Raw genomic sequence first — 12,423 nt, 5'->3', positions numbered from 1 at the left:
AGACTGTGGTTGTATCTGTGGCTGCCTCACAAGCTGTAGACTTGGAACATGAGAGCATGGAACCTGTTGTTGTCTCTTCCTTCACAGGCTAGAGTCTCAAAATGTATCTGATAATGTCTCACCTTTGTAGGTTGGAGATTCAGAACTTGGGTGTATCTGTTGCTGCCTTCCCTGTAACGGGCCAGAGGCTCAGAACGCCGTGTCTGTAAGGGTGTACTCACACTAGGCACGGTTGCCATGAACCGGGCCCGAGTACGATTGTCCCCCCTCCCCACTCCCCCTCTGGCCTGCACTCACATAGGGTTTCAGCATTCGTGCCGGAGCACGCTTACTTCATTATGGTGCGACGGTTTCGGGATAAACAGGAAGAGCGGCGCTCTCACTGAACACAATGGAGTCCAGCACGGTTAGCGCTCACACTGCATGCGAACCGCGCCCGAGTCCAACTGAACCGTGCTCTGGCCCACCTCTTCCAAGCGGGCCAGGGCCGGCTAATCGAGCCGCGCCCGGGCACGGTTCGGAGCACTCACACTAGTCAAACGAACCGCGCTTTGGTGGTCAAACGCACTCGGGCACGGTTCAAACTGGCTAGTGTGAGTACACCCTTAATGTCTCTCCAGATGGGAGATTCAGAACGGGTTGATCTGTTTCTGTTTCTCCTCTTGCAGGCCTGAGACTCAGAACAAGGAGTGTCTGTTGAAAGGGTACATTTATCCCTTTCCGATGAGGAGGAGATTGCAATTTGCTGCTTCTCCATTCCAGTGCATTTCTCACTTCCCAAACCACTACCTGAATACCTTTGGAAAGTTTTTGCCTTTTTGGCAAAAAGATTGAACTGTCATTCATGCATTCATTTATACATTAACAGCTGAATTTGAGTAAGATTTATTTTTTACTGGTGCTGGGCAACGATTAATCGTGATTAATCGCATCCAAATTAAATTGTACTGTGTATTATTATTTTGTATATATAAATACACACATATGCATGTATATATTTAAGAAATATTTGCATGTATATACTGTATATATTTATACATCATTTATATTATATATAAATATGAACATTTTATATATTAAAAAAAAATTCTTAAATATATACATGCGTGTGTATTTATTCAAAATAATTATATACAGTACACACATATATATTATGTAAACACAAACTTTTATTTTGGATGCGGTTAATCGCGATTAATCGTTGCCCAGCACAATTTTTAACATTCATTTATATTAAATTAATGTGTTTTAGTTTACATTAGTTTTAAGGTTTCCAAACATAATTATGAATGGATTTGATATAATTGATAACAATTATCAATTATGATTGATGCTGTTGCACCCAAAATGTCCTAAATAATTTTTATGGCGGTTGGCTTAAACCTTAGGGAGGAGTCTAGATGAGTGCAGGGCAGAAACTGCCTGTGGACCAATGAGGAGTTCTGTCCTTCCTGTGCTTGAGGTGTCTGTCAGTCCTAGCGTCCTTATCTGGTGGTGTTGGACATTTGTTTGTGCTAGTCCACCAAGATCCAATCAAAATGTAGCAAAGCTTTTTCCACTGTTGCAGAAAGAGAGGGGCCATAAAACCTGGCCCTGGAATGTGCTATCAACTGACAGTTTATATCATCGCCACGATATATGTCCTCATATGGCCCTGCCCTTGTTCATGGTGTGTGTTGTGTGTTGTGTGCAGCTCTCAGCTGGTGGAGGTGTTGGAGCTGTATCAGGAGGCAGTGCAGAGCGCTGAAGGGGTGGACCCTGACCTCCAGACAGGCCTGGGTGTGCTCTTCAACCTCAGCTCAGAGTTTGACAAAGCTGTGGACGCCTTCAATGCCGCACTGTCTGTCCGACCGGAGGTAAGCCACAAAGTCCTATTCATCATTTTAATGCTACATATTTTTTTAGATTCTCAGTGCTGTCCGGACAGCACCGTGGGTGTTTTTAAGCTTGTTCCAAAAATTAATACAGCAATCTGTAATGCATATTAATTAAGTAGTTTGCATTGATTTGGGTGCAGGGTTCTGTTTGTGTTTTTTTTAACAATGTTGAAAATAATTTATTATGATGCGCCATTGTGGTGCAAGATCCCCCCTTCTTCAATGCCTGATCAAAAAATGTACAGTTTAATCATGATTTCCTGATCAAAACTGCTTTTCTTAACCAGTCAGTTAGTAGGCTGAGCTGTTACCTTGATAACCAATGGATAACTGAAAATGTTTAGTTTCACCACTTTTAGCTTTGTTAATATAATGTGGTGTGTGATATATAATGTAAGTAAGGAATAATCCACGGCTAGCTGTGCATTAAATTATTTTAATGCACGATGTGGAGGCAAAGAACCGCCTGATGCGAAGCGGAGTGCATTCAAATCATTTAAAGCACAGCTAGCCGTGGATTATCCCGCTTTTACCAAGGCGTTGGATCCGAGCGCAGTGGACATTTATTAACACAAGACAACAGAAGTAAATCCAGTCGTAAGAGAACAGAAAGCTGCAGCAAATGCACACAAAAGATTTTGTTGATAGTGAAATATTTGCAATTTAAATCTTTATGGAGAATATATTGCCTTACCAGTCCTAGTGAGCACGCTAAATGCAAGGAAAAACAATAAAAACACAAAAAAGGATGAATAGATGAACACTTACAAATACATGTTATATAAAACTAATTCAGAGTCTATTACATATTTCTTATTCTTTCTTACTAATATAATATAATATAATATAATATAATATAATATAATATAATATAATATAATATAATATAATATAATAGTAAAATTTAGAATTGATTTTAAGGTCCTCCTCCTCACATACAAAACCTGTAATGGGCTAGGACCAAGTTATAGTGTTAATTCATTCGTAAATGATGTGCCTGCGAAAACACTGAGATCATCTGTTGCTTGTTTATTGGAGGTTCTCAGCAACAGTTGAAAGACAATCAGGAATGCAGCCATTGACAATTATGCCTGAAATTAAGCTCTGGAGCACATTAACCATATTTTTTAAATGAAAGTTAAAAATTACTTTAGCTTTTATTATTCATTTTAATTCATATTAATGTCCATTTTTTTGCTATGCATTTTATGTATCAATTATGGTAGTTTTACTTGTTTTTATGTGAAGTGTTATACTAATTGTAATGTTTTGCTTTATTGTAAAATACTTGTTATAGTATATTATACATAATATAATATAATATAATATAATATAATATAAACAGTCCTTATAATGCAAAATAAATAAAACAATTCATTTTACATATTTTTTTCTCTGAAATTTTCCCGTAGACCGCATAGTAGTACCACTTTGCGACCCCCTGGTGGTCCTTGGAACCCCGCTGGAAAACCCCTGTCAGAGATCGCCCTTTATTCTGCCAATTCTGTGTGTTTTCATAGGACTATCTCCTGTGGAACCGGCTCGGGGCCACACTGGCAAATGGGGACCGCAGTGAGGAGGCGGTGGAGGCCTACACCAGAGCTCTGGAGCTCCAGCCAGGCTTCATCCGCTCCAGATACAACCTCGGCATCAGCTGCATCAACCTGGGGGCACATCGGTAATGAACTGAACCAATGAGCAAGGGTTACTGGGAACTGTATGTTTCCTTACTGTAGACACTAAAGCAGAACAAGCAGAAGGCTAAACAAAATAAAGTCTAAAGTCTAAGCGCATGATCTAAAGCGCACGGCGCAAGTGCACTTAGGGCATGTCCGAATCCACTTTTGCTAGTTTAACGACGGGAAAAATGGCCGGCGTGCCCAGCGCATGGTCTAAAAGGGTTGTCCCTATTCTCTTTTTGGGTGTAACATGCAGCAAACCAATCAGAGTCTCATCTCCCATTCCCTTTAAAAGCCAGTTGCGCTCGCGCCATGGCGGATTCGCTATTTACATGGCGGAATTTGCAAGCGGAAAAACTAGACACTTCTCCGGAGAGGAAATGGATCTGCTCGTGCGCGAAATTAAAGTGAGCAAGCAGACCATCTACAGGACAAGCCGGATTCCACCATATCTTTATGTACACAATACTAAGCTTTTACATTTTAATCCTTTTATTTTTTATATTTTTGGCATCTTTGTGATCGTTAATTGACAGTCTTATTTATTAAGAATATATATACCAAAAACGTTCATATTTTTAGAAAGGCTGCGAATTAAAACAACCACAGCAAGCAACAAGTTGATACATTCTGTTAAATTAAAATTAAAATTTACAGAATTATCCATTTGTTTTCTGACAGGGAACACATGGAACGAATCAATGCTCCACATTTTGATTGACAGCCGTCACAACCTACTAGTGGCCGTGTTTACTCCTTTCTTTTCAACATTGGATAGGATTTTAAAATGGCTGTTGTATTTGTACTTCTGACGAAGCGCTGTTAAATATAGGTGAAAAACTACACCGCAAAAAGAATAAATAAAATGCTTTCTTAAAAAGGTAAAAGAATGCATGCACGTTTTCTTAATATGATCATTAAAAACCAACAGACTGATGAAAATGCGGGACATTTTCTCAATATGCGACGTGTGGAACAAGGGGTGAAAATGCTGTGCGGTACAACGCAAAAAGGGTGGTCACCCTACCTATAGGAGCATATTACTAATGCACCCTTTAAATAACAAAATAAATACTGCGCCATTGACTTTAGACCAGGTTTCAGTTGGTCAATAGCGCAGTCTATTTCAGTTGCCTCAAAATAGCAACGCGCCAACATTGCGCTTGAACACACCTCGTTTTCAGACCAGCCGCCCATGGGCGCACAAATGCATTTGCTATTTAAACAACGTGGCACAGGACGTGAAAATGATAACTGCGTCAGGCTGAAACTAGCAAAAAACACTTGCATCCACCGGGTGTATGATAGGGCACTCAGTGTTTTACCTCTGTCTTTTCTCTCACAGGGAGGCAGTGAGTAACTTCTTGACCGCTCTGCACCAGCAGAGGAAGAGCAGGAGTCATCAGGCAATGTCCAGCAACATCTGGGCCGCTCTGCGGATCGCCCTCTCACTCATGGACCAGCCAGAACTGTTCCAGGCAGCAAGCGTGGGAGATCTGGACCTCCTAATGAGGGCCTTCAACATGGACATGTGATCAAACTCGGACCTGTGAAATCTATTATTCACTAACAGTAGGCACAAAGTTTGGCTCGAGTGAATACGGGATGTCAATTTAATATGCAGAGCGTGCACAGCTATTTTTGTTGAATTTATGGGCAGCCTTTGCTTTCTTCAGAGGCGCCTGAAGACAGCATTTATATTCTATAGAGCACAAACAGAACCGGTAAGTGAAGGTTTTTGAAACTAGAGGAATACATGCCAGAAAGTGAGAGCAAAAGCACCTTTTCTTGATGTTAGTTATATTTCACTAATGTTTTTAAGCTTATCTAACTTTGTATACTTGAGAAAAATGAACCAAACCTTGTTGGGGAATATAGGAGGAATTTTGTTTAGTTTATCGAATTGAATATTAATCTTCAAAGAACCTAGCTATCTATCATGGTCAATTCAGATCTCAAGAACCTTTGTTCAACCTGTGTTTTTCATGTTCATTTTACAATGTTAGTTCACATCCCTCACCACAAGGTGGCGCTGTTTTTCTGCTGAAAAGAGTGTAGCCATACAGCCTCAGTTCAGGCATGACACTAGGGCTGCATCTGAAATTGCATAGGTGCTTATTTTTGAAAAAGTAATTACTTCAGGATAGCTAAAAAAAAATTAAGTTCTACATATTTTGATTGTCTGTAGTATGAATGTAATCAGGACATACTACATCTGCAGTGTTGCCATTGTCATGTGACCTGCCAGTGTAAGTGTGCGTCACTTCACTGTCATTCACAAATCCTCTCCCGTGGTCTCATGGGATAGTTAAGTGCCCATCGAATGCACACTTAGAATCTCACCGGAAGTATTCGGTCATCCAACTTTTTTGCCTACTTTTTTAGTACTGTTTTTCGCCTACTATATAGTAGGGAGGTATGCGATTTCGGTTGCAGCCTAGCTGAATTTGACTCAGGGTGATCTATACCCAGGTGTGCAGGCAGGGCGTGTTCCCCAGGCCATCTGTCTTCCAGCAAGCCCCGTTTAATGCTGTGTGCTCCGGGGCATTCTGGATCAGGGCTCGGCGGGGAGCAACTTCAAAGCCTCTGCATGAAAGGTCACAGCTAAAGCAGTATCATGTTGAAAGTGAGCGAGTTCATTTAAGACTGTTAGCCCAAACGTTCAAAGGGGACCGAATACATTCACAAAATCTACGAACAACAACATCTTGGCCATACAGTTGAGTCGATGGGCCTGGTAAGTTAGAAGTGCATTTCATGAGACTGAAATCCTTTTATCGTTCATATTTACAGTATATAGTTTATAGTGAAAAAAGCCATGTGCTAGAACATTATGATTTCCGCTCCTTTGTATCGTTTTAGGCTGGATATTTTCTTTGAAGAAAATAACTATGCAAACCAGAATTGCTGTTTTTTTGTTGTTGTTTTTTTGTTCTTGCTAAATTTACCAAAAATCTTAGTGGGTGTCCTTATTCAAATTTGTCTATAATTTTAACACTATGCATTATTAGTTAACGTCAAAGTAATTGGAGTGAGCTGAGATGATTGAAGGGCACTGAATGAGACCGTGTTTAAAGACATAAATAACATTAATAACCTTAATTATTTTTATTGGGCAAAATTGCTTCATTAGATGCATCTACAATTTAAATATTACAGAAGATTTGGAAAATCTGATGATTGCATGTGATACAGAAAACAGATTTTCCTCTCTTCATGGTCCCATATTTTAACTTAAAAGTGAATGTAACTACTATTAATGTACATTTTTGACATAGAGCAAAATTCCAACACCAAGCATACTATATATGACAATATTTAAAATCATATGCCATGTATGAGCACAGTATGCGGGCATTAATGACACTTGTCTTGTAGAAAATCACACTAGTTTTGCTATGATCAGAGCTGTCATGTAACTATAAATATAATTACTGGCAAAAAAAAAATTATTTGTAGAATAGCAGAAGGAAATGTATTTAATTTTTATTCATGTAAAATAGACTATTTCATGGAATGAACAGTCATAAAATGTATGCATGTCTACCCATCAAGTATCATCTTTCAGTCTCTCCTACATTAACAGTTAATATAGCCAAGATGCATTTATAACCTATTTATTAAAGCTGTATTTTAGAAGAACTGAAATATTATGTCTCTCTTTTTTCATTTCAAAACTAAGCACATGGTGGTCCCTGACCTTTAACTGATCTAGAAATGGTGATACCAGAGCACCCCCCACAGGCACATGCCGAACACTGTTACAAATGTCACCTTTAACCAGTGTTGGGGAAAGTTACCTTTAAATGTAATACATTACAAGATATATATTACAATATATACATATACATATTGCATTACTCCCTAAAAAAGTTACTAATTGTGTTACTTAGTTGCTTTTCTGTTACTTTTTCTTATCTGGGCTGGGTTTGCTTGTTTGATTTTGATTAATAAAAAGTTGCATTTTTGGCAAATGCAAAGGCCCTTTCACACCAAAAGTGAAATGAATAAGCCTCAGGCTGAAGGAAATGCAAATTCACGTCTGTACAGTAGAGGGCGCAGCTCAAATATACCAAAAATTCCTTTCAGCTGTGCTGCCATTCTGGATCGCAGAAGAACAGGACGCAGGAGAAGAAACTTCAATACTCTTAGGCTGGATCCCAAATGGCACACTTCACACTTCGGTCTCGTGGCCTTAAATTGCACGTGCTCGCCAAGTGAATGGGTCCGTAGGGTGTCCCATTTGGCATTTCAGTGCTCAGAAGTGTGCTCGCAAGTGCCGCCTTTGTGCCCTCGATGTGGACTTCGGCGAAGCCCGCACTTTCGCACCCTCCACACGAGTTACCTACCCAAGAATCATTGCGAACGCCCAATCAGATAAATGAGGGGAGGAGTTTCGTGGCTGTCTGACTTTCGGTGGCATGATGTCATCAAGCCTGTCCCAAAATACACTCTCGCGTGCCCTTGTGGACTCGAGGCCAGCGCCCCTTAAGGCCAATTTATACTTCTGCGTCGAGTGTACGCCGTAGTATACGTCGTAGGCTACGCACGTAGGCGACGCCGTCGTGAGCATTTATACTTCTGTGAATGTCTGTGTTGCTCTGCAGTTACACCGCCGAAACGCTAGTTGGCGCGGGTGGGTTTTAATGGTCCACTGTGTTTACATTCCTCGCGGCTGTTTTGAGTTTAGGTTTCTACGAGCAATGGCGACTGAAGGAGTCATACAGATGGCTGTATTTCCGCACTTCTTCAAGCAATCTCTCGGTCCCTTGGTCTATTTCCATGGCTCTTCACTGATCTTCGGAATTTAAAAATGGCGGGCGGTGGAGAGTGCAGAAGATCATTCCGGAAATGCGTAGGAGGAAACGCGATGCTATCCAGCCGACCAATCACAGATCTTGCGGTCCGCGTCGCCGCGACGCGTAGTTACATTTTTGAGGAGGTGCGCGTCAGGGTACGGCGAAGGGTACGACGTATGGTACACGTCAATGCGTATGCTATGCCGTACCTTCTACGCGCACCCGACGCAGAAGTATAAATTGGCCTTTAGGTCTGCACTTCCTGACGTCATCAAGTGTGTACTAGAAGGAGGTCCACAATGCCGGAGTGTGCCATTTGGGATGCAGTCTTAGGCCCTGTCGCAAATGGCACACTTCATATGCACTTATGTTCTTGTGGACTTACAATGGCTGCCGCGTGCGCGCATCCATTAAGTCCATGAGACCATAGTCCTCATTTCCCATTTGTTATTTTAGGTCTCAAAAGCGTGCTCGTTAGCGCCCCCTTTGCAGTGATATGTGCCCTCAATTCACACTTTTGCCGAGCCCGCACTGATGTGAGCTCCGCAGCACACTTCTTCCCGACAGTCAAAGCGGCGTTACGTCACGAAGTGCGGACTCATAGGAAGAACGCGAGTGTTTAGGGTGCCATTTGTGACAGGGCCTTACTTCAGCAATAAAAATAAATAAAAAGGAACACAATATGATGTTTATCTGAAGTAATTTTTGCTTATTAGTATGCATGAATTGGATCATCAAAGGTCAGCAGCAAATTGCTTAAAGAATTACTTACTAAAGTGAGATTAAATACATAAAGTATATTTGTGCAATTTAACATATTAATGCTAATTATTGCTGTTGTGCGTAATATTTTGAGTTTGCTTTTCACTGTTTTTATTCATTTAAGGAAGTGAGATGAGTAAATGCTCACATTTAGTCTATAACTAGCTGTCATGATTGCACAGCCAAACACTTGCAGCGCACACACTTGCAGCGCACACACTTACGATTTCTCTCAATATATGGACAGGAGAGATGTCAGTTAATAAAAGGGAAAACAAAGTAACTTGGAAAAAAAAGTAACTTGAAAAAATAACTTGGATATTTTGTTGTCACGGTTATATTCAGTTAGTTTCACTTTCATGGACTTCCACGGATATTCATTTAATTGTCACAGCTGATCATTATTGAGTTCATTATCATTGAGTATTTAAGTTCCTCATTTCCTTTGTCTTTGTCCGGTATTGTTGGTGTTTGTGATGCAAACTGTTCGTTGATGTTACCTCTTGTTGGATTACCTGAGGCTGCTTTGTTTAATAAACAACACCTTTATTTTGATATACTTCGTTTATCTTCTTCATCCTTGGACTAAATTGTGACAGTCAAGTCAAGTCACCTTCATTTATATAACGCTTTTAACAATATAGATTGTCTCAAAGCAGTTTAAAAGTGATAATAGGAAATTACAGTAACAGAGATTATTTTGGCTTTATAGCAGCTCTAGAATAAAGTTATTGTCCAGATAAAGTTAGTTTTGATCGATTCACTTCCGTTGCAAAGATCATTAGTTATTAACTTAGGGGCCGCTAACACGACACCGTTCTAACAGAAAACCCTTAACGCGCTCCGGCTCGCTCATCCACACAACAACAGTGCCTGGCGGCTCGAGAACGCAAACCCTGAAATAGGTTCAAAGGTGCAAGCCTTTATAAAAATGAAATAAGGTTATCTCTGCGCAAACTTCAAAAACGCAAACCCGCGAAAACGCAGACGGTTAATGTTTAGTCTATAGGTATGCGCGTTTGAATATATATATATATATATATATATATGTATATATATATATGTATGTATGTATGTGCGCAGGCGTGTAGTCCTTCTTTACAAACCAACCCTCAACAAACTACTTGTCTGGCCTTAAAAATGTATAATACAGAATTATTTATCGCTTCCGCATAGCCATGTGAACCGACAACATTTTATCTGTACAGAGGTAAAGGGAAGGGAAGGGGGCCTTCACAGGGGAGAGACTAGTTGACATTTCAGGACTGTGTTGTCGTCGTGTCCAGGCGCAGGTCCTTCATCAGATCTGGATACGTCCTGGATCCGGCGGACTGCGGTAAACATCGGCATAAATAGAGAGACTAATATTAGCGTAGACGCCATTCTACTTACGACGTAACGAGTACATCAGGATTTATGGGGAGTGTTCCCGGTTTTGGTTGACCTAATCTATGCAGCCTAACATTGAACTATAGAAGTCTATAGTGTGTTATGTGTATGCTAGGCCAAAGAGATGTTTTTTTATTTTTTTATTACATTTAAAAGTAATGCTTTAGTTGTTACTTATGTAATCAGATTACTTTTTTAAGTTGCATTACTTGTAATGTTACCCCAAAACTGCCTTTATAATTTATTATATAATATTATACTATATTATATTATATTATATTATATTAAAATATGTATGTATTAAATATTTGTGTATTAATATACAAAAATCAAGACATAACCTTGGATGGCCTAACATACTGTTAGCAGATTAGATATTTCAAGTTTTTACACCATGACTTGAAATGTTAGACACCTTACAAGGCTCTGAAAATAAAGCCATGTGGTTGAAAATGAGACTGGCTTAAATTAGCTTATGGATTTCTTTATGATTTTAGGTAACAGTGAGGATGTGAGGTGGATGTCTTTGCAGGGTCATGTTTCATGACCTTTCATATCCTCCTCAGATATATAGTGACTCAAAATACTTCCTTTGTAACCGGAATCACTTTATTGCTGTCAGAACCTTTGGATGGACTCATGCAAGGAAACTTTCATCCCCAAATTTGACTTTTGACTATCAAGGTTGTCTTTCTTATGCAAGCAGTTTTGAACGGACAGTTTTCATTGAAATGCGATAAATAAATGCAGATATGATGCTTATCCACTGGAGCAATGTGTGAAATCAAGCTAGTAGGCATGTTTTGATCAGCAAATTCAACAGAAATTCATCGGTAAACATGAACATAATAAACAGTAAGCAATTCAATGAAGCACTTGAAATGACAATGTCGACAATGGACTACGTAGAAAAGCTTTCCATTTTAATAAATTATTGACAGCCCTTCATTACATATCCTACATTCAGTAATCATTCCTGCTTTTTGTGCATGTGCCCAGATAATGTAAACAAATGGTAAATAATTAAATGCACAGGACAGTCCTTGTTTGTTTTGTTTAACACATAGGCCTGCTCGGTTGCGACACTGACCAAATGAACAGACAGTGACAACTGCTGTCTCTTTAAGACCTCATCTTCCCACTTTCAGTATTCAGCCTCCCCATCCAGCCCCACCTTGTCACCACCAGCAGCTCTCAGTGTAGATGTGCTGGCCATTAACTAAAGTCCCCACTGCCTATCCCGGTGCCAGTGCTCCCATCAGCACAGGCACACACACACACACACACACTACAGAGGGAGCCACGCGCTTCCACTGACCAACCTCTCACTGGTGGGCTTCAACATAATAGGTAAGACTAAATGTCACTTAATTCTGGTTTTGTTTATCTTAATTATATTTCATTTGACCGGCTTTATAGATCAGCAAGTGTGAGATGATGAAGCAGTGAGTGTGGGGATTGCATTTCTTAACCCATCGATTGCCACAGATGATTTCATTCTTGCCACTATTGCCTAATGCTTATTTGTATATTGCTCCAATATCACATGATAATTCACTTTAAAATTTAATTCCAAATAACTCACATTAGCCAAATAGGTTTTAAACAAATTGGCTCTGAAATTGATAGTCTCTCAGAGTGGCAAACTGACAACCACCCAGTGTATCCTGTGGCTTTAAATAGGTGGGAATCTTATGCTGTGACGAGGTTCACTTTAAAAAAAAAAGAAGGAAACTTTGCTAAAATAGTAACTAATATCATAGACATTAATTTTTCATATTTATGGAAAGTAGCTAATTGTAAACACATTTATTTATTTATTTATTTATTTATTATAATACGTGTGCCTTTTAAAATGGCAGTGCACACTATTCTCATGGATATTTTACGAGTCTAATTAATGCATGCGTATGTTAT

At 39.6% G+C, this 12,423-nt stretch overlaps 1 protein-coding gene across 2 annotated transcripts in view; it reads left to right on the top strand.

Annotated features, from left to right (window-relative positions):
- The window catches only part of pex5lb (peroxisomal biogenesis factor 5-like b), a 64,443-nt gene extending 54,788 nt beyond the window's left edge, over positions 1–9,655 (top strand). For both annotated transcript variants that reach the window (XM_082174008.1, XM_082174007.1), the window contains 3 exons: positions 1,694–1,856; positions 3,398–3,555; positions 4,902–9,655. In XM_082174008.1, the coding sequence (XP_082030134.1) occupies positions 1,694–1,856; positions 3,398–3,555; positions 4,902–5,091 (511 nt within the window). In that variant the 3' untranslated portion in view covers positions 5,092–9,655. The remainder of the gene's footprint in view (positions 1–1,693; positions 1,857–3,397; positions 3,556–4,901) is intronic.
- Positions 9,656–12,423: the final 2,768 nt, after the last annotated feature.

This window comes from Leuciscus leuciscus (assembly GCF_965113295.1).
Source record: "Leuciscus leuciscus genome assembly, chromosome: 6".
Lineage (NCBI taxonomy): Eukaryota > Metazoa > Chordata > Actinopteri > Cypriniformes > Leuciscidae > Leuciscus > Leuciscus leuciscus.
The sequence above is the reverse complement of the archived record's forward strand: the minus strand, read 5'-3'. Positions and strand labels throughout refer to the sequence as shown.